General features: G+C 38.3%; 2 protein-coding genes across 5 annotated transcripts in view; both read right to left on the minus strand.

Moving 5' to 3' along the window:
• Positions 1-3,698: 3,698 nt before the first annotated feature.
• Positions 3,699-14,308, minus strand: mlf1 (myeloid leukemia factor 1). 3 transcript variants are annotated; one of them, XM_015360930.2, is made up of 8 exons: positions 14,114-14,308; positions 11,088-11,244; positions 7,440-7,484; positions 5,995-6,081; positions 5,513-5,641; positions 4,921-5,080; positions 4,206-4,347; positions 3,699-3,816 (listed from the first exon to the last, which is right to left on the minus strand). In XM_015360930.2, the coding sequence occupies exons 1-8, from the start codon at positions 14,158-14,160 to the stop codon at positions 3,726-3,728; spliced, it is 858 nt and encodes a 285-aa protein (XP_015216416.2). In that variant the 5' UTR covers positions 14,161-14,308; the 3' UTR covers positions 3,699-3,725. The 3 variants fall into 3 exon arrangements, with proteins under 3 accessions (XP_015216416.2, XP_015216419.2, XP_015216417.1); XM_015360933.2 differs by having other exon boundaries at positions 4,193-4,347; XM_015360931.2 differs by lacking the exon at positions 7,440-7,484 and having other exon boundaries at positions 14,114-14,307.
• Positions 14,309-16,284: 1,976 nt separating this feature from the next.
• Positions 16,285-22,068, minus strand: part of rsrc1 (arginine/serine-rich coiled-coil 1) — a 116,674-nt gene continuing 110,890 nt past the window's right edge. For both annotated transcript variants that reach the window (XM_015360939.2, XM_015360938.2), the window contains exons 8-10: positions 21,222-21,328; positions 19,995-20,129; positions 16,285-16,562 (exon numbers count right to left, since the gene is read on the minus strand). In XM_015360939.2, the coding sequence (XP_015216425.1) occupies positions 16,470-16,562; positions 19,995-20,129; positions 21,222-21,328 (335 nt within the window). In that variant the 3' untranslated portion in view covers positions 16,285-16,469. The remainder of the gene's footprint in view (positions 16,563-19,994; positions 20,130-21,221; positions 21,329-22,068) is intronic.

Here is a 22,068-nt window from a genome sequence, read left to right on the forward strand (position 1 = left end):
ATGTGGCTCAACCGCATAAATGTAAATGACTTGGTCTCGGGCTCTTGGAGATGAGCGAGAGGTGAACTGGTATTCTGGTATTCGTCCTTTCAAAGTGCAGATTGCTTGCTTCCACTTCTTTTTGGAAGCTAAACAATGTAACACAAATTAGTGTGTTAAAAATAATTAGATAAAAGCTGCAGCAGACACCTACTTTCTTATCAATGTATCTTTCAAACCTTACTGAAAACAATCGGTAAAAATCCTTTAAATTTACTTTATTTTTACTGTCCATTGTATTCGTCTGTTTACAGTTGTGGTATTACTTAACTGTTTGTCGAAAGTGATTTACACAAATCACAGATCAAACAGCAATATCTCACACACAGACACAACACAAACTGGAATGGAACAAGTAATAGGTTTATTCCATGCTGAAAAAAAGAAAGAGAACACAACGTTTCGGCCATGCAGCCTTCTTCAGGTGTGAGAGAGACAGGGCAGTAACAAACAGAAACAGACTCTGACGAAGTACAGGGTCAGTGACTACAGCCTGGCCATAGAAACTGGGCGACACAGGCAGACCTGGCTGCCCAGAGAGGACAGGCTGTGCTCCCACTGCCAGCGGGGAGAAATAGAGACAGAGGTGCACTTCCTACTGCACTGTGACAGATACTCTGGGATTAGAGAAACATTCTTCCCGAAATTCAGAAATCTAATCCCAGAGTTCCCACACCTGCCAGAGTCACAACGGGTCCCAATCCTACTGGGAGAGGGAGGAGGGAACTCAGTTGAACTGGCAGCCCAGTATGTGATCTCCTGTCACAGCCTGAGGAACAGTGAGCCCTTCTCCCAGTTATGCTCCATATGTTTACAGTATATGTAAATATGTTATGATATGTCTTTATTGTAAATGTCTGTAGATTTTTTATGTTAAATTTATTTGTATTTGCTTTGGCAACACTGATTGTACTTATCGGACGAAATCTTGAATTGAATTGATTTAAACTACGCACACCGGTCTTTCGAAATGTGAATGCGGTTATATCACACAAACCAAGCCTGTGCAGATAAGGTGGAAGGGGTGGTAGTAGTGCGCCGGATCCGAATTTAATATAACATCCGGGTTTCTAAGAGGTCAATGACAGGAAAGGAAGAAGAGACAAACGACTCTTTCCTTGTAAATTAGGGCGTTTAACGAAAAATAATAACAATATCACCCTCTAATGGCGGGGATGTCTCCATATATGAATTCCCCCTTTGAAAAACACAATGACTCAAGTTACGAGTCAAGTTAAATGGGTGTGGAGCAGTAATTCTCAGACCTACTGCTCTACATAGTAGAGAGCTCAAAAACCAGAACACGTTACTGGCAGCAAATAGCACTAGAAATTAAGGGTCCAGTCGGAAAAAAAAACAGCCTATTATTATTATATAATGGATTATTCAAGATCAGAACTTTAGTTGTATTTAACCTTTTCTAACTCCAGAAGATGGGAATCATATATTGAGTATGTCGATTTGATACATAGTATGTAAGGTTAAATTAATACATGCAGAATGTACTGTAATCTGATCCAGTCTGAATTTGTCCCACGTCAGTGCCTTCTCTCAGATAACAATGAATCCTTTTGAACATATTTTTTTATTATTAATTGAGGGCTACAAGAAAAGGTATGTAAACAACAAGATATTTGAATTATTTTCACGGTACTGCACCTCAGAATGAGTGACACTGGGGTTTCGGTATTTGGTAAGGTGTCATCTAAAATGTGAATGTGCCTCTGAGCCACCTCTTCTCAGATTGAGAAGGTCTTTTGTGTGGAAAGCCTTAGATTATACTTGGTCGCATTTACTTGCTCAAAATTTCCTTATTGGAACAAAGCACAGTTAAGTTACAATTTGCCAGTGTGACACCATGATGTCACTTTCTCTTTAAAAAACGGACGGCTTTTTATGAACATTTTGTGAACCCTTGTGTTTTTCTTTTAAAAAGCCGTTTAAAAACGGATAAATACATTTGAATGCTTTCACTAATGTGACTGCTGTGGTCCAATACTGTAATAATTAAAAGGGCCACTTCAAAGCAGGTGAAGACTTAAAAGATCAGCAAGCTCTGTCATGCTTTCTCCATTGCTCTTCAAATAGAGAAAGCTGGTCCAGTATAAAAGATGCTGACACTCACATAACTGAGAGCTCATATGATTAACCCAGCTGGACAAAACCCATACAGCTGGCAGTGTTGTCAAATGGCACTGGCACGTTCACACTTTAACAGTCATCACTAACCCTGCTGCAGTGAACTGGATTATAATCAGTGGGAGAATAGGAAAATGGAATCAAATTGTTTGCAGCTCAATTGTCAAATAGAAACATTTGTTAAGAATCGTTCAGAGGGTTTCAGCCAACAGTGAATCAGCAAAAGCTGAAAATGATGATGGATCACAGTAAAAGAAGAGGCAACAAGACTAATTCAGTAAAGCCAAAGATTTTCGGGTATTCCAACATTTATGATGAAAACTGGGTTTTAGCCACACTAACTTTATTTACCATCGATGAAACAAAACCTTGTAAACAAACATAAACCGAATGGGAGGTTAAGCACAAAAACAAATGTACTTTACATTAGGAACACATTAAAAGTTGCACAGCTGTGTATGTGCATATCCCTAGTGTATGTGCTTTACTTCCACTTGGTTCTCAGAGGGTCTTTCTTTAGAGCAAACAATTGCTAAAGTGATTATCCAATAAACTAGGACATGTTTTATATACTTTAACAATTATTTAGAAATGATTAGAGGCAAAACTTTATTATAATTGTAATTATAATGAATTTATCAACAGCAGCAGATTGTTCTTGTCAGTGTTATCTTTGGGCAAAATACACTGAAGCAAAAACTTAATGAGAGAGGTCACAGCACTTGGAAGGAAAGATGTGTTCCTCTCCAGATCTCAAAGTACCAACTGGTAGATCTACTTTAATATCATTACTTGCTCTCTTTATCTCACTATTTTACATTAGTTGCCAACTAATACAATTTTATCACCTAAACAAAAGAGACAAAGCAACATATAGCAATGGGGAAAATATAAATGGAAATACATGTAATAAAATAGAAATAGCTTACAGCAAATGAGAATAATACAAAGAACAGGCCATTTTCAACATTAGCTCCACATACTGATTCAGAAATCAGCCATGATAATGTCTTAAAACATATTCATGTATTTACCTTCCTTTAAAATTTATATGTAATGACAAAATGACACACTATTTTTTCCACAACAGTGTATGAATTCATGTAGCTATAGTTTAAAAGCCTTATACTGTACATTATTTCAGGCATATTCATTAGATTATAAAACATCTACTTAAAACCTTGATTTTCATGATCATTTAGAGTCTGAACGTTAAGTCTGGATTTTTTTTATATCAAAATATATAATTTAATTTGCTGCAATATATTGAATGAAACTGACCCAACTATTAAAGGTGTGCACATGTATAGACTTTCATCATGACCGATGTTACATTTTACTGCTGGTTTTAGTATTCTAGGAAATAAAGTGCTTTGCTGCATGACTCAGTTTAAAGGGACTCTTCCAACCTTCAACTGAATGTAGTAAAAAGAAATGTCTGACCACTTCCTTTGTCATTAAGAAGCAAGACTAACCAGATAAAACAAAGAAAGACTTATTGGTCTGAGAGACAAAGATGGTGTTGTTGATTGAAAATGTTTTATTGTTCAGTGTTTTATCACTCGAGATCCTTTGATGTTTAAATCTTCAAGGCGAGCATTCTTCACTTCTGCAGGACCCTTTGGGCGATGTTTCTCTCTGAAAGAAATATTTTTTAATCATGTTAATATTCAGTAATATTACACCGTGAGAGGTCACCTGATGACCATTTTACATTCTCTCTACATTGTAGATGCTTTTTCTTTACAGATCACTCTATGCTTTATTTGGCCTTGGGACGCAGAAACTAGCAATTTGCTTTGCCTTCTTTACAGCTGTTTGCTTGGGAGATTTGTGAAATTGATCCAAATAAAGTTTTGAACCAATGTGCGCCTTCTCCACAGCTTTCAGCTGTTAAGGATGTTAAATGACAAAAGTCAACTTGCTGGAATCTGGATCCTAAGGTCTGGAGCTGGGAACTCCTGTTATATAACAAGAAGAAGAAGAACCTTTCTTTTTCAGAATTTTCAGACACCTGTGTTAACTACCTTCTCCCTTCATCAGCTTTGCTGGCTATTGCTGCACGGTGAACGGTTCTCTGTTTAGGGGCTTCCAGGCGAGACAGAGGAACAGACGGCTTGAATTTGGAGACTTCCCTCTGCCATTCGTCATCAAATGACTGGGCTTCACCTGATAAGTGAAGGACAAAGATCAGGAATAACTCAGAATTCCACTGTTGTTGCCCTGCCCCTTAAGGAAAAAGAGGAACAACTTTAGATGCTCTATGATAACATTTATAAATCATTAAATAGAGATTTGTGAATTTGTTTGTTTTACGCAGACAAACAGGACTTCAAGTTGGGTGACCAGCAGGTGGCGCTGGTCAGAATGATCAAACCCATGGCTCAATCTGGGTGACACGGCCTACTGTGCTATGGAAGGTCCTGGTGGTTAGTTATTAAAGAACCCATGGGTGTCTGCAAAAAGAGGTGTGGCTGAATTCCACTGACTCCATTCCATTAACTCAACGGGCTAATCACCTTCTCACTTCTCCACACGATCTGTTGTGTAGTGGGGCCACACTTCAGTGGGAAACCACATGGGTGCATGTAAAACACTTCACTCTGAGATGGACAGTGTACACACGCAAGGAAATATTACTAATATTAATGACATCTTTATCTAATAAACAAGAGTTTACACCCACAAGCCGATGAGAGCTTGACTGCAGAAACGGAAGAGAACAGCAAAACGGAAACTTACTTTCATCTAAGTTGAGGAAGTCCTGATTCATTTCCCGTTCTCCTGTTTTCCTGTTTTGTTTCTGTTCAATGACATGTGCTCGATCGCGGATGTGATGTCCAATGGCCATCTTCTCCAACCCACTCTCAGAATCCTTCAGTGACTGTCGTGTCTCTTTAATCTGAATAAAAACAGATTAAACCTAAACAGCTCAGAGAACTGGCAAGAGGCACGAGCTTGTCCAGGCTCTACCAGAACGATGGGACCGAATCACACAGCACAGCATCTGAAGGCTGGTGCTAAGCACGCATCACACTACAACTTGTGTTGCTTCCAGCAGTGGTCCCAAACACTACTAGCCTGTGGCTTTCATAGTACAAATTTCAAGGCAAATTTCAAATGTGTCATCATGACAAATTTTTATCCGCATAATGAATTTACCTGTGAGGTGTGTCACAAACATGTTATAACAAAAAAGATTTTCCTGAGAACTCTGTGAATGTGTTGCAGGTTTTGTATGATGCTCAGTACATATACAAGTGGGTATCTAATGGTGAATGTTATCAAATGGTTGAAGTGAACAAACTGGGCACCGCCGCGGTACAGTACCTACCCCACCTGGAGCTCGGCGAGTTTGGTTGGTGGCCTGGAAGACTTTGGCTGGCTCATCCCCTACTTTGGAATAAGTCATGACTGAGGAGGAACTGAATGAGTGCACATTGGAGTCATTAGACAGGTTCTCCTGCCAAAAGAATCATAAAAACCCAGTCAGAATCAAATCTTTCAAATTAGATGAGTTACTTGCATGTTCTGTGCACATATCATACATACCTTAACTGAATGAAAACTAGTAGACCGTATGTACAACATTTTTTTTAAATGAGCTCTTCTCAGAATGCAAACCAAACAAACTGTTTAGAACTCTATTTGTATTTTTGGAGCACAAAACACATGAGTATTAACCATTACAATTTAAGAGAAATGCAAATGAGACACTAAAATAGATAAAAAGTACAAATAGTATACTACAGCATTATATAAGGAGGAATAATGTTAGTAAATAAGCCATAAGAACAGCTTAAGAACAACACTTACAAAATTCCTGTGCATTTCCACCACCCTGTTCCTCATGCTTGACATCATACTGTCCATCATGCTGAAAGGATTCCTTGCATCTGAAGCCTGTCAAAAGTGTCATTCATAATACATTGACATGTCACCATGAGCTATAAAAACACTCTTCTGAGGGGGGGTACAGTTTTTAAGGACCCTAACTTTAATGGGATCATAATGCTCCTCTCCTATAAGGTATTCTATGTTAAATTCTTATTCTTAAAGTGCCCTCCCCTTTAAAATAAGCATAGCAACCATTAAACAACAATAACTGTATTCTTACAGTGCAGAGTCAGTATTAACCGCAGTGGGCAGTCAGAATGCCAGCAGAAACTGCAGTGGGAGAGCTTCCAGTCAAACAGCAGTAAGCCACAGCCCTGAACGACATCCCACAGCATTTCCACATGGGTCACTGCCAGCACTGCAAATCTGCCAGAATGTCTCCAGCTGTGGCATCTCAGATACATGTCCAGTGGGGGCAAATTCTACAGCATCAATCACTTTATACTTGAGAGTGAATCCAGATTTCAGTGCGGGCCCACTTGATGAAAGATATGCATGCACACAAAGACACATAGTGTATACTTGTTTGCTTATATACTGTACGTATTGTACACATATATACGATAAACGCGTTTGTGATCAAGTCTTCATGGGGACTTCCCATTGACTCTCATTCTAATTTTATTTACTGCTTTATACTTAATGTTTTTCTGTTTTACTTTACTTTTTCCGTGTTTTTTTTTTGTTATGCAACACCCCTTTTAACCTCGTCTTCGACCAACTCTCCTCCCAGTTAAAAACTCTGCTACGTCCAAAACAAGCTACTGCAGCTGCTCTTCACTTAATATCACAGCTACTGAAATATTTGCTAAAAGAGTGTACAGCTACCATATGGTTAATAAATTATATAAACGTCCTTCCTATCAGAGGACAATGAATATGTGTTGCTTAAATAGGATGTAATGAATACTCAGTGACAGCTAATGGCATTTTAAAAGTGAGCATGTTTTTATAAAATAAACACTGAAAACACACTTTATACTCTAATAAAATTACACTGTATACAGGTAGAAAGCAGACCTGAAAGAACACTATTACATTTAAAAGTAGATACCATTAGATGTATGGTATAAAAATAGTCATATTCATTGCAGACAATAGTATCACAGTGATAATGCATTAACACACACATAACGCTTTCTTCACATCGACATGCAGGAGAATTAAGACTGAATATCATTGTCAGTTGCTAAAATCACTCAAGCCATAATAAAATATGTGCCACCTAAAGGGTCGTTATACATAGTTCAGCTATGGAGATCACAGGGGACTGCACTGAAAAACAAACATGCTTCAGGTCGGTAGAATGCTTCAAGGCATGCTTTAAATGTCCACCATGCAGTGGTGCATGCCGCAATACTGACCGTACTGCTGAAGCTGCCAAAGGGCATAAGAGACTGGCTCATACCCTAAGAAATAAGGCATATAAATTACTATTTTGCTGTTCTAAAATGTCACATTTTCCATTCTTTCGTGCTTTTTTAAAAAGGGAAGTGATTTATTTAAAACGTCAATATTGTACCATTCAAATACATTTTAATTCTATTGAATTTTTACTGCAGTACATTACAAGTGTAGGTGGGTATTGTGCAATCTAAAATACTGAAAAAAAAGACTGGGCACATTGTTTAAAAATACTTTTTACAAGCGGCAGTAGACAGTACAATACAAAACCACTTTTAACTTCCATACCCTGTATGGCTTTTGTTTTTTAAAGTCAAACAATGTTTAGTAAATCCCGTTTTTGGATGAAATTATGAAAGATATGCTTTACAACTGGGTGTTTATGGAAAGCACAGCCAACCTGAGCATCTGTAATCTACAGGTGGTAAGGAACCAAGACATATGATCCAGCTTAACTCCATTTAGATAACGACATAAGAGTCAATTACTGGGCCGTAACAAATAATACCCTCTCATCATTAATTTGTATCCAGTACTGAGGATTATTGTAGGATTTAGCCGTGAAATATATCCATGTTCCAGGAATGATTTCGAGATCCAGTAGGATAGGCCACTCCAAGCTACAGTGTCAGCAGTTTTGAAAAGGTCATACTAAAGTAAAACTATCAACTCTTATGGAAGTGTCTATGGACTAATAAAGCCCATGAGGCAATTTATATTTCTGTTCATGCCATATTTTTAGATGGGGTTAAAAGTGCAAAATCCAATGCATCAATGGCATGATCTTTAACACATTATTTTAAGTGCTCCAAGCCTTCGGCTCCTTTTGCTATGGTAACTAAATATCATATCAATATCAAGTTTTTGATTGGCTTGCTATGCAAAAAAACTTGGAACACACAGTTCTCCTAACACTGAACTCTCAAAAAGAACAAAGCTGTGATTCCCTGGTTGAAATTAAACAGAACGTGTTTTTTTTTGTGCCTTTTTTTCTCCTGTTTTTTTGTTAACTGCTACGGCATATTTTTAAACAAAAAAAAAAATCGCTCATGCTTCTGATTTTTGATTTTGAGCTGGCACTTCAGCTCAAGTATCAAAACATAGATAGGGGAATTACGGTAGACGAAGTGATTTCTTTAAAAGCTGCAGTTTTTTTTTTGCTTTACTCCAATTCAAATTTTGTGTCTTCCCGGCACATTGCAAGATGGATGGTAATGAAACATCTTTTACCCTTGTGCTATCAGTGAAAGATGTCAAACAAGTGAGTGGATCTGAAAGAGGGACAGACAAACGCCCCGAGGCCCTCATGACCTCGGAATGGAAGACTACCAAAAGGACCTTGTGAATGAAGATGTACTATACCAGATGATTCAGCTCGTTTCCTAATTTGAGTGTTTATAATTGAATATGTTTAATATTGTATTTCTACATTGTGAAGAGCAGAACAATTATATAAAGGAAACAAAGCTATACTACTAATGACACCTTCCACTGTGTACTGTCCAAGAACAAATTTATAAAGTGAATGTGTCAAATTTGATGTAATTCCAAAAAATGTTTACGATTTCAATAAAGACAAAATTCAAAAATAAAAGACTGTAATAAACATAACAATCACTTAATAGACCTCAATATTTTTGTAGAACGCATTTTCCTGTTCTTTACTGTGAAACATTTGATGTCTTCTGACTGTAGCATCTCAGCTTGCTTCTGCGAAAAAAAAGGTCATGGGTCTATGAACAGACTGGCATTTGATGAAAGCAATTACTGGGGATAAATATACACTACACAGAGAGGAGGCAGATTAGTACTTGATAGTTGAGGAGAATGCAAAACCTATGTTTAGCACTTCTGGGCTTTTTAAAACACTGCCAGCTGGTTATCATAAGACCCTTTGCTGGAAGGTGTCTTCAGGCAACACAAGAATGAAACCTTCATGGAATCAAAGTTGAGTTTGTCTCTCAGACACAAGCCTTGCTCTTCTTTAGGCTTACAGCATGTAAGACCCATTTTCTATCCTTCTTTAAAAAGAAGGCAGGATATTGGTAAATAGATAAAAGGCACTCTTTGCACATTAAATTCCTTTCCAGCAACCTAGGAAGCTGCAGGCTGCACAGCTTGTGACTGTTCAATGTTCACCAATACTTTTTTGCCTGTGAAATTGTCCTCCTCACTATGAGAATCAGCACTGCCAAGAAAACAGTATGTATTCATGAGGAAACAAATTAGTTTAACAGAAGAAAACAAAATGGAAGAACAATTGGAAGAAACATTTTAATAAGAATACTGTCAGCAGAACAATGCAGCTCTCGGCTTCTATAAATACATCCAGCTAAAGATAACTCTGATCTTAGACGAGCTGGGTGTTGAGCAGCAACCTTCTCTGACCCCTAGATGACAGACTTTTGTGTTCAATAAGGCCTATAAACCACTTCTACTATTAGGTTACAGGGTACAGCAATTACTCTCCTTGTCCTATTTTCTTTTTGTGTGACCCAAGAACTCTGCTTCATGTAACATTCTTTTAAAAAGAGAGAAAGTGCAAGCCTTAGACATTTCACAGTAAAGAGAAGGCAATGAGTCAAGAAAATACTGAAATAACAATACTTCTGTATCCTATGTGTACTTTTCTGTCTATGGCAGATCAAATACACTTTTATTTACACTTTTTACAGAGGTAAATTATGCCTGACATTTATAACATGGACAAGGCAGCTTTTGTAAAGAGTAACTATCAACATTTATCATAATAGGCATGCCTTGGAACTCTCTTCAACTGCTACATTTTAATGTGCAAAAATAAGAAGATGAAATGTTTTCTGTCTTCTCCAAAGCATTTTATTTTAAACAAATTAAACTACTACTAGGGTATTAATTTAAAAAAAAAACTAAAGAAGCCTTTTAATGTCATAATTCATGTGATTAAGATTGTGACTGAGAACAGAATGCATTGATAAACCCAATACCATTATCCAGGGATGCGAGCTGGCTCAGGTGTCATGTATTACTGAGTAACTCCAAAAAGGACGTTTTGAGATTACTAGCGGCCAGAGTTCTCAGATTTCTCCCTGACACATTTGATAAGGAGTTTATGAAGGCACAGGTGTCATGTGTCATGTGAATCAGTCTCTATAAAAATAGGAACACGTTTAATTCCACACTGAAAAAATCAAAGGGAGAAACAACATTTTGGCTGTTGAGCCTTCTTGGTGTGTCAGGTGTGAGAAGAAGGCAGGACGGCCGAAACGTTGCATTTCTCCTGTTTTTAACGGGGTGAAATTAACATTTACTTCTTCCTTTGCAGCCAGCGCATGTTGACACAACTCCTCAGTCGACCTACAAAAAACAGCCACGTTTTGAGAAACAAAAACAAGTCTCAGACGTTCCCATTTCACCTTATTTTGGGCAACACATCAGTCGGTAAGAGCTACTGCACACATCTGACAGTAGCTGTTACAGTCCTCTCAGAGCATCTATGAGGAGGCTGTAGTATTTGATTTGATATACATAATCCCTACAACGTGACAAAGGATTTGAGGAAACGTGGAGCGTGCTGAACGAGGCACTGTCGTAGTGTGTACAACTTGAGCTGCTACTGAAGCTCTTACCCTGTGTCCCTCTCTTAATGCCATGCTGGCGTTCAGGTTCCCCCTCTGATTTCCGGTTGTCCCATCAGCGATACTCAGGAAAGGGTCTCTGCCGAAGGGCTCGGAGAAACTCCTCATCATCTGCCGCACATGTTCATTGTGTGCTCGGAATGGATCGCTATAGGGGCAAAAGAAAAACGGTAATGTCTACATCTGCATTTAAGATCAAATTAGAAAATGAAAACCCTTAAGGGCCGCACTAAAGTGTGATTACTACTAAACTCTCCTACACGGCACTCATTTACATAAGATATTAAGTACAGATAATTAACTGGGCAGACTGGGAAACTGCGTGGAAGTCAGCTTCTTGTCCTGTGGCCTCAAGTCTGAGAAACGTTCAGTACTGAGCCAGGGAAAGTAACTGCCAATTCATGAGAACGTGTAGAATCTAACAAGTATGAGTGCATAAATAACACAACACTTATGCACTAGTTACATGTTTAGTAGTATCTGTTACTGAAATCTATATAAACAGCTTTCACTAGAACACTTAAGAAAGACAACGCCGTTTTAAGTATGATTCTTTCATTGTAGTCGAGGTATAAGTATAAAAACATGTAAGCCTATTTTTCAGACTGATTTTGCAAACCTTTCCACAAATCACTGATCAAATAGCTGAATACATAAAAGCTTTTGCTGAAGGCATTACTAAGCAGCATGGCTGATGCAGGGAAATAACACTCTGAAAGAAATAAAACTGGAGCACATTATTCTGTTGTTATCAAGTGTACAAATCAGCTTCAATACACAAAGCGAAATTCCAGAACTGTGATTATTTATACAGTAAGATAGTAACACAACCAAAGGGCTTGGCAAGTAAAATCACAAGTAGCGTACTTGTTGATAAATATCTCAGACAGTGTTTATTGATTAAAATGCAACAATCACAAGGTTAATAATTTGTCATGAGAAACACAGGAATCCAAGTATGTTCTAAGTATAGAAATCAATAAATAAACAGGGACTCAACTAGGGGGTTTGAAGAATCACATGGCATTCTTTAATGAAGTACTGTACATACCACCGGTAGTTAAACAGTCATGTTGTTTTGTTACTCTTTACTGTATATCTAAGACGGTTGGACAAAAATAAATCCACATCACAAAGCACCTCACTACAGTCACTGTTTTTCAGACGCAATCCCTCCATATCATTTTGGAAGCAGTTTATCAAGAAAGTAAGATTATACGAGATCTCAAGTATGTACTGTATGCACTTTGTATGCATTTTGTATGCATTTTATTTCAAAACAATAATAAATCTCTACAGCTAGTGCCACAGCTTTTGCCATTGTATTCAATATTTAGTAGAAAAGTTAACAATCTAGCAGCAGTTGTTAGCCAGTAGAGAAAAACTCCCTCAAACAACCAGATTCCGAGCTGTGAAAACACATCTCTTGACCACCCCTCCCCCAAGGAGTGATTTCAATAAGAGTCTTATCCTACATCACACTGCTCAAGAGAGGAGGTGCGCCACAATACTAGTAACTGGACTGTGCTTATTTAGGGGAATATGTTAACATGTAAAGACTATGCCATGATCTCATACACAAGAAAAGATGGAGTAATATATTATTATATGACGGATATATTACGGGGCAGTGAATCAAGAGTTCTAGGTTCACATCTGGATCGTCCGTGTGAAGTCTACATGTTGTCTTCTAGTTCATGTGGGTTTTCTAGTTCTATTTGGCCTCTGTATGTTCTGTGGTGGCCTGGAGTCCTGTTCATGGTCCAGTCCCGTCTAAAGACCTGCACCTACCAGGGAGGTTTGCCCTGACCATCTAAGGATAAGGCAATAATTAAAAAAGGACAGGTGAAAGGATATACTGTACTGTACAATATTCGTGTTGGCTGACTGTAATACCCACAAGTGTGGCAAAATGTTAATGAGCCACTAAAAAAAACATGTTGAATTTCAAAACCTGTGTGTTTGTAGGCATTGATCTAGAATTGCTGTTGCGCATAAATGTCAAATTTAATCTGAAATAATGCACGTCAAATAAAAAAGTTTGATATCGATTTAAAACAAACTACATTGGCAAAATCTCCTAAAAAATCCCTATCCTTTTATAAAAGTTGTGCTCCTTCCTACTTGCGTCTTTTCGGCATACATAATTGCGTGCATTTTCGAGGTAAACACTGAAATCAAACAACCTTTAACTGCAACTGCGGAGTGTGCACTGTGGAAAGCCTGAAGCTGATGGGGATTCTTTAATGGTTGAGCATGGGCACTGAAATTCTTTAAAACTGCAAGCGTTCTGCTAGAAATGATGCAGACTATTCCAATACTACTCGCTAAACAAATCTGTCATGAGTTCAAAGCCACGTGGGCGCTTATAAAAATAATATCAGCTAGTTTTATTTATTTTTTTTAAAGTCCATTCGAGAGAACGTGAAACCCACACAAATCCTCAGAGGGAAGTATGCAGGGATCAGCAATCTTATTTCAGATGTAACCCGGGGCCCCATGTCCCTCCCAAGTCATTGAAAGGCCTTGCCTAGCATGTTGCATAGTTACGCCAAAAATACTGCAAGAATCCGGCGTGTGAAGCCCGACAGCAATAATGTTTAACTTGTTCTGTTTGTTCCCCCAAATGTAGAGCGCAAATCCAGCTCCTTGACACCTTGTGCATGGAGCGCTGGTTTTACTTAATTGAAGACAAAAACGACAGATTTTTTATCTTCAGAAACAAACTTAAAAACTCGCTTTAAACGAAGCCAATAATTCAATAAGCATGCATGCACTTGTCTTGCTTCATTCTGCGCTTTTTCGTCCTTAACAACAAAAATGTAAGAAGCATTTAAACTATGCATTGCCAGTAGAGTAGAATTATTTTGCAGTTACAAATACACAATACTTATCTCAAAATGACCTTTTTTCAATTTTTTAATTGATGTACTCTATAAGGCACTAGACCTCAATACACGTTTACAGAATGAAATCTCTCTCTAAAAAAAAGTCGCAGTAGCCTGAAAGTCGCTTACGCAAAGAATGGATCTTCCTCAAATTCCCTGAGAGTGCTGTTGAACATTTCCGATCCGGGCTGTCGAAGACACAAGACACAGACGACTGACCTGACCTAAACCTAAATTAGCGTGCCAAACTTATCCGCTGCTTCAGGTCGACGAGCGCACCAGCCTTGAGTACATCAGAGAACCGCAGACGCCAACCGCAGACACGTGACTGCTCTCCGGCCCCCTGATTGGCCAGTTATTCTCAGAATTTACTAGAGCGCTGCAAACGCGCAGCTCTCTTAATAGAAGGGCAATGTTGTGGACCGTTGCTATAGCAGCGCAGGCTTATGGCAAAATCTAGAAATCAAGCATTTTTCTCCCGCCAGACGTCAAGTGTGATTTGTTTTCGATTGAATAAAGGTCTTGTATGTGCACAACTACATTTTGCTTCAAATCACAAACTTTTACCGTAAGCAAAATGTAAAATTTGCTACATTTACTGAGAAGAATTAAGTTTTTGCTACATCTTTGCAAAGAATCAACACTCACTTGAGGTGCAATCTAAATTTCTCTGTCTGACTTTGGTGCGTTTAAAAAAAAGGAATGTGGGCAAATATTAACATAACCATAAGTATTTGATTCCTGCACAAGGTAGTGTTATTCCATCAGGAGTACTGGATTTAAAAAAGTTGATCCATAGACTATAGAACTGTTGCTCAACTGGGAAGAAAACTACATTCCAGTCCACCACTTACAGCAAGAACCTGGAATTCTCTGGAGGCTCCAAAATGCCAGCAAAAGGGCCCCAGTATGCTCACCACACACCAGCTATCAGTGGGGAGGAAAACAGAGTGATGAAGCCAGGTCAGAGATGGGGATTATTAGGAGGCCATGACACCAGTGTTTACACACCTCCTCCTTTCAGGAAATGCACTGGGAGTTTTAAAGACCACTGAGAGTCAGGACCTCAGTTTTATGTTGCCTTTTTAGAGTTTAGTGACCGGGTCGATAGGACTCACACAGACCACAGTGTGAGCACCCCCTACTGGCTCCACTAACACCTCTTCCAGCAGCAGCCTTGCCTTTCTCCCCTCCAGGTACTGACCAGGCTCACACCTGCTGAGCTTCAGCAGGCTGCCAGTTGTGAGTTGCAGTTTGATGTTGCTGCTGGCATTCATGCCCATTTGTTTGGAATGATAACTAAGAAAATAAATTCCATCTCTTCTTTCTGATTTCTACTTTCCTACCTTGCATGTACCTTTCAACCATTTCCTCCAGCTGTTCCTGTGTCAGCACTGTGTTTAAAGAGTGAATTATGAGAAACTGCCCCTTCTGAACATGAACACCTCTCAGGACACCTGTGGCACATTCGTTCAGAATGCACCAATTTCTTTAATACGTGTATTGCAAATGTCTAAGCTGTAAGAAATGTTAACTGTTAATAGACGAAGAGCCGGTAAGAAATCATGAGACTATAATCCACTTTCAAAGGGATTTTGATTCAGCCGTGAAGAAGAAACTGGTCAACAGAGGGCTATGCTCCAGGGTTTCCCACGGTCTGCTAGCTTCCAATCCAGCTGGCCTGTCAGTGGCTTAAATGAACCCTAAATGGAATTAATGATATGACTAATTAGATCTTTTTAATCATTTTATGCTCCAAAACTGTTTTCAAGTTACTTCAAGTCCAGAACTTAAACAATGACAAATGCTGTGTGTTAAATGTGTAATGCATATAACTTGCATTAGGGGTTCAAGTAAAGGATGCTAATTTGAGACAAAATCCGGCAGAGGATTGGGTCATGAAGTCCTGTACTGCACATCTTTTCCTATATGGTATTAGAATGCTAGAAAATTCTGGTATCATAGGTAAACTAAGATTGCACAACCTTACATTTTAAATACAACCTCCAGTTCAATGAAGCTAGACATGGAAATTAATAAATGGCAAAAAAAGTCAAGCTTGAAATGATGTGCAGAAAACAAACATCAAAGTTAAATTTGATTTTCAACAAATGTGATCCACTCTGGATCTGAGCGACAGTCTGGTTCTTAATATGTTGCACATAAAAACAAAAACCTTAGTTTTGGAAAAACTAGATTCCCCGGGTTTGGATCTGCGGGTGTAATTTAAACTAAATTTCAATTTGCAATAATGAGTTTTATTCAGTAATTTCAAAATAATCACAAACACCACAAGAAAATCTAAGAAGGGTACCTTCTGTGTTATTTTTTATTTCTAAATTACAAGGTGAGAAATGAACTTATACAAAAGAAAAATACACATAATTTAAGAAAACGCATTCGGGATCTTGAAAATGAATGCTGTTGCACTTCAAAAGCACGCGGAAATATTGCCAGGTTTCAATAACACAGTATCATCAAGGGTTCAGGGCACAGGGCTGCCCATCAGCCTCTCCTGGCGAAGGGACATCAGTCTGTAGAGCCACATCTCCTCTGCTTCCGCCTTGTCAATGAACAGCTGCAGGAGGGGGAGAAAGAGAAGAGCTCAAGTTAACACCGCTGCTAAACCCTGCTCCAGCACTGTGGCAGTTTCAGTGTGACAGACTTCAGCTTGGTAGACCTGCAGTGGCCAATACTTTTCTCGGAGAGCCACAATCCAGCACATTTTATGGGTCACCCCTTCCATTCTGAACTCCTCAACACGTGATGCAGTTTCATCTGAACCACTCAAGTAGGCGATCAGTTCAACTAAGTGGATCAGAGACTACGTGAGATGAAAATGACCACATCTAGTCCCTCCAAAGCTATACAGCTGGCCACTTTTTACACATGGAGGATGTTAAGGTGACTGAAAAGACCTGTTGGATTGTGGTTCTCCACTGCATGAAACCTACACTGAGTTTTCTGAGGCTGGGACAGTTCCTAGCAATAGTGGACACTTTTTTAAATAACACTTGCACCACGGACAAACCATTCAGAACATTTGTTAAGATGGAAGGGGGGGTTCGGAGGCACTGTGGCTAAGGATCTGTGCCTGTGGCTGGAAGGTTGCCGGTTCAAATCCCGTGGCCGGCAGAGGAATCCTACTCCATTGGGCCCCTGAGCAAGGCCCTTAACCCCAGCTGCTCCAGGGGCGCTGTATAAATGGCTGACCCTGCACTCTGACCCCAAGGTTCTCTCTCCCCACATCTGTGTGCCTGTGTCTCTCATGGAGAGCAAGCTGGGGTATGCGAAGAGACAAATTCCTAATGGAAGAAATTGTATATGGCCAATAAAATGATCTCTCTGATCTCTTCTCTCAGTACATTCTCTCATCCATTCAGGTGGAAATGGCACCTTTGCATCCTTCCTTCAAGGATGCAGTGGGATCCAGCCTTGATACAATGTTTTTTCTGTGTATCCTCCAGCACAGACACTGCTACACTCCAGCCACAGAGAAGCTGCCGAGCCCGGCTTTAGCTGTAGGCATTAATATCTGCTGTAGGCATCTGTGTACTAGAAATCTGAACTGTGGCTGACACCTGCTGATATTAAATAGGCAATTCCACAACAAAATCACAATCTATGAACTTTCCCTTGCAATTTAACAACTTAAACACAACCCGAAAAATTGATGAAATGTTGCATTAATTTATTAGCAGTGAACTGTGCACATGGTTTAAAGCAGCGCAATGGTGAACAGCTGGTTCATGTCCTGCATCATCGACAGCTGTTCGTTTAGAACCAAACATAGATGCATTTGTACAGGACTACATGAAAGCTATGGGAGTGATTGCTACATTTCAAAAGGCAGCAATTGCACTCCAGTTGATAGAAGTACAGTATACAGGGTTTAGGATTACACAGCTCCCAAGAGGCAATGCCATTCAAACTTGAAGGCAATAGCTTTAAGTGAGCACAGCGGCTCAGTGGTTAGTGTTGCAGCCTCGTAGCTCCAGGGCCCATGCCGTAGCTCCAAGTCTGGCCTCAGGCATTTGTCTGTGTGGAGCTTGCATGTGTTCTCACCACAAAAGCCCCCACTGGGCGTTCTGCTCCCCTCCCGCATCCCATACATAAGCAGGCCAAGTTTTAATCACTTTTCTAAACTGTCCTTTGTAGCAATGATACACTCAGCAGGGATCTTACAACCATTTTTCAGGATCACAGTAAACTTGTGGGAAACTTCCCTGAGGTTTCTATTGCCTTTCCATGAATTCAAGCTCTCAGATTTTAAATTTGCATTGGGGAGCTCTTGCATTGAGCTCTTGGAATTGGGAAGATCAGTATACTCAAATCACAGAGCTGTAAAAGAATTTGAAGGCACATGGCAGAATTTTCTTGTCAGAATTGAACACTGATTACACTAATTTTAAAGGGCAGATTTAAAACACCTCCAGCTCAAAACCTCCACCTTGTACTAACAGTCTGGGAGTGATATTGTATATTATGAATTAAAATGCATCAAGAAATTCAATTGCACCCTTTCTGTACTACCTCTTTTGTATGTGCTAAACCTCTCACTGGATAAGTCAAGTGGCTGTAAAATGTATCATGTGGCTGATGACTGCTGGAGAGAGCTCTGACTAGGAACCACAAGTATATTTAAAAAAATGCTTTTAATATTGAAATACTTATACACAGCATTTAAAATAAATGCATGTTAGCAATTATTGAACGTGACCTGCCTTTTGAAGTTTGAAATATACGTTTCATGTTAAAATGCTTTTGTCTGTATATGAAGATGTTTTATCATTTTATAGAAATGAGTCTTATTGAGAATGAACTAAGTCATAGATGAATAGTTTGGCCAAAATAATTGTGTTTTACATATTCAATTTACGGTCTCCAACATTTCACACATGTATATTTTGGTTCAAAGAAACACCTTGAAGCATATTATTTATTTTCTATAGGAAAAGGTGAAATCTAAACTGAAAGATATTATGTCAACTGTCAATATGCGTACTTTACAAATTTGAAATGATGAATACAACATAGCACGTTTTGCTACCAGAAAGTGCCACACATGCACAGATTCAGTATATGTGCTTTACATATAAAAAGGATATAGCATATAAAAACACAAAATAAACCATAAAATTAAAATTGCAGTGCATGAGTGAAATTATTTAATTATTATCCAAACTTCTCCTCCCTCTCCCTTAATATATTGCTCACATAGATCACATGTAACTAAATTTTAAAACATTAAAACATCCACTCTGCTTCGTATGACTTTGGCTTTATTGAAAATGTCTGGTGATCTCACAGCCCATTGCATTTCATCCAAGAACATTCTACAGATGACAAGAGATACTTTATTTACACATTATTTAAATACATTGATACTCTAATTATTTACACTAGATAATGTTAAAAAGCAAACAATGTTTACATGTGCCAAAGTGTTGTTTATCTACCCATATGTACTGTATATCGAGAGGGTTCAGTAAAAGATGAGCACTTTTCCAGTTTGCCCTTAGCACTACTCTACCCAAGCCTGTGATACAAATACAGTTTGTGGGCTGTATAACGTGGAGGAGCTTGAAGCTTCTGCACAGAACTGTAGTGAAATATGTAGGGACTCATGAGAAGTTTGAAAACCTATAAAAAGTACAGGACACGCCTCCTCAACATCATCAAAATCAAAGAGGAGGTTCACAAAATACAGAGGGAAAGAATAAATTGGAACATTGTGCATTTAAAACTAAATATAACTTTTTCCCCCCCAGATATTCTCTATATGCATACAATATTGAAATGCAAACAGGTTTTTACTTTTTGATTTGTCTGTACCAAACATATCAATGTACATCTGGATTTTTGCACTAAATTGACATTTAGGTGCAGTTCATCAGGGGTCTGAATAATAATTCAACAGCTGTATACTGTGTATGTTGCTCATTTCAGTTTGATAGGTTAAATGCGTGGATTTAACCCTAATATAGACCCATCTGATGCATCTACTCACATTGGGATGAGCCAGGGAGTCATTCTCCTGGTACCGGATTGATGTAGGGATGCTGCTGACTTCGTGCTGCTCACTTTCCAGCCTGGGCAGGTCCACTGATTCGGGGTCTTGCTTGATTTCTACAGTTTCAACCACCTGTGCAAAAACAGCAATAAACAGTAGTGTTTTAGATTATGAATATATTAATATTGTACAATAATGTACTATATGTGAGTTATATTATAAAACCATAATATACTGTGCTACGATATTAATATAGTATTAGATTAAAAACATACTATATTATTTTACAGGCATCATAAACTTGGTTAATGGGTTAATCCAATTCCCAGTTCTTCATTTTTTCCCCCAAGAGTCACCAGAGCCCATCCTATATTTTTCCTTGCATAAATGTATTGCTTTATTCTCTTGACCTGCTATTTCTGATTATTGTATATTTCACATAACTATAGATCATTTTAAGAATTGTATATTATATATATATACTCTAAAATAGTTTGATAAAGAGCACAATATTATTTTTGACAATAAAAACATAAAATATGAATTTAATGTGTAATCCAACATCATGCTGTTTGTTATCCTTGAGGTGGCAGTATAAGCAAAGACCACTTCACTTCCTGATCAAACACTGACCCATGCAGTAAACATACGGCATTTCCAATTTCACAAAAGCAGTTCAAGGGGTACTAATGAAACCTCATTCTACTATAGTGATATTACTGTAAGAAAATCTAATATTAAATGTAAGAAAATTACTCTGATTGAAACTGCTTGTTCTAACTGCTTAGTCATAAAATGTTTTCCTGGTACGTACTGTACACTGTGGTCTTAAAATGTGCATTTAAGCCTGGAAGAAAAAGTACTCACTTCACAATCAGCAGCTTGTTTAATGGCTCTGGATGAGACATTAACCTATTACAGAGACATGTAATTCCAATAATGGATATATTGTATACCTAGAGCACTTCTACATTTGTTTCCATTCCAGTTTAAACTCGATGGAACAATGAACAAAAAAGGAGGATATAAGAACTATTTTCTGTAATTTTAAAGATGACTTGAAAATGTAAAAGTAGTTCCATACTCTTTCAAGTGTTTGGATTGCAACATTAAAGCCATTTCAGTCTTTTTGTGTCTATTGTGATCTGGAAAACATTCAAACCAAAAATTCATTTTGTCGGGAGACAGATGAAACGGAAGAAAATAAAAACGGAAAATCCTTACCTTCTTACTGTCTCTGCTTGATTTGAAAGCCTGCGCAACAAAAGAGTCACTTTCAATGGCTTCAATGGCTTTTATTCTTTTTACCTGGTCGGGCAGGGATGTGTCTTCTAAAAAGGAAATAAAAGAAATAAAATCCTGACTTCAGGTATGCTTTATGCTTCAGCAATCCTACTGATATGGGAGAATTTGATTTATGACAGATGTAGAATGTTAAGGAAGGAAACAACAGTACATATTTCTCATGTGATGGCTATGGTTTTAAATCATCTTGTGTTTTCTTTTTTCAAATCTACTTGTCTCCAGCACAAAACAACATTTTGTCAGGGTTCTGAGAATATGAGTATATGAATATGACAATATGAGAAACATATTTGTACAACAATGTGTTGCAAGGTGTACAAAAAACAAGCAAGAACAAAACATTGATGGGGTAAGTACGGAAAACATTAAATATCCTAAAAATACTGTAAAAGATTAGTTGATGGCCTATGAAGGTGAGTGTGATGAATATTTTTGACGCATAATTTCCACAAGAGGGCAGTGTGGACAAGCTGCAGTTAAACGCAGGTCATTTGGCACCAGGCATTCTCCTGTACTCCACAAAGACAACATAGAGCAAGAGTATACAATAGACTTAAAAACCGTGAACAGATGTTATCACTTCAGAAGGTTAGTCCCCTGCATGGACTATTGCTTCATCATGACATATGGGTACAAAAATACATAAGGCTCAACTGAAAGAATGACCTCTCTTCTATTCTTTGCACATGGATGTTTAGAGTCTCCAGCACCTAACAGCTTACCTGTATGTATAACCTCAAAGACCTGAAAATCCCTGGGCCTTTTG

This window comes from Lepisosteus oculatus, chromosome 13 (genome assembly GCF_040954835.1).
Source record: "Lepisosteus oculatus isolate fLepOcu1 chromosome 13, fLepOcu1.hap2, whole genome shotgun sequence".
Taxonomy (NCBI): domain Eukaryota; kingdom Metazoa; phylum Chordata; class Actinopteri; order Semionotiformes; family Lepisosteidae; genus Lepisosteus; species Lepisosteus oculatus.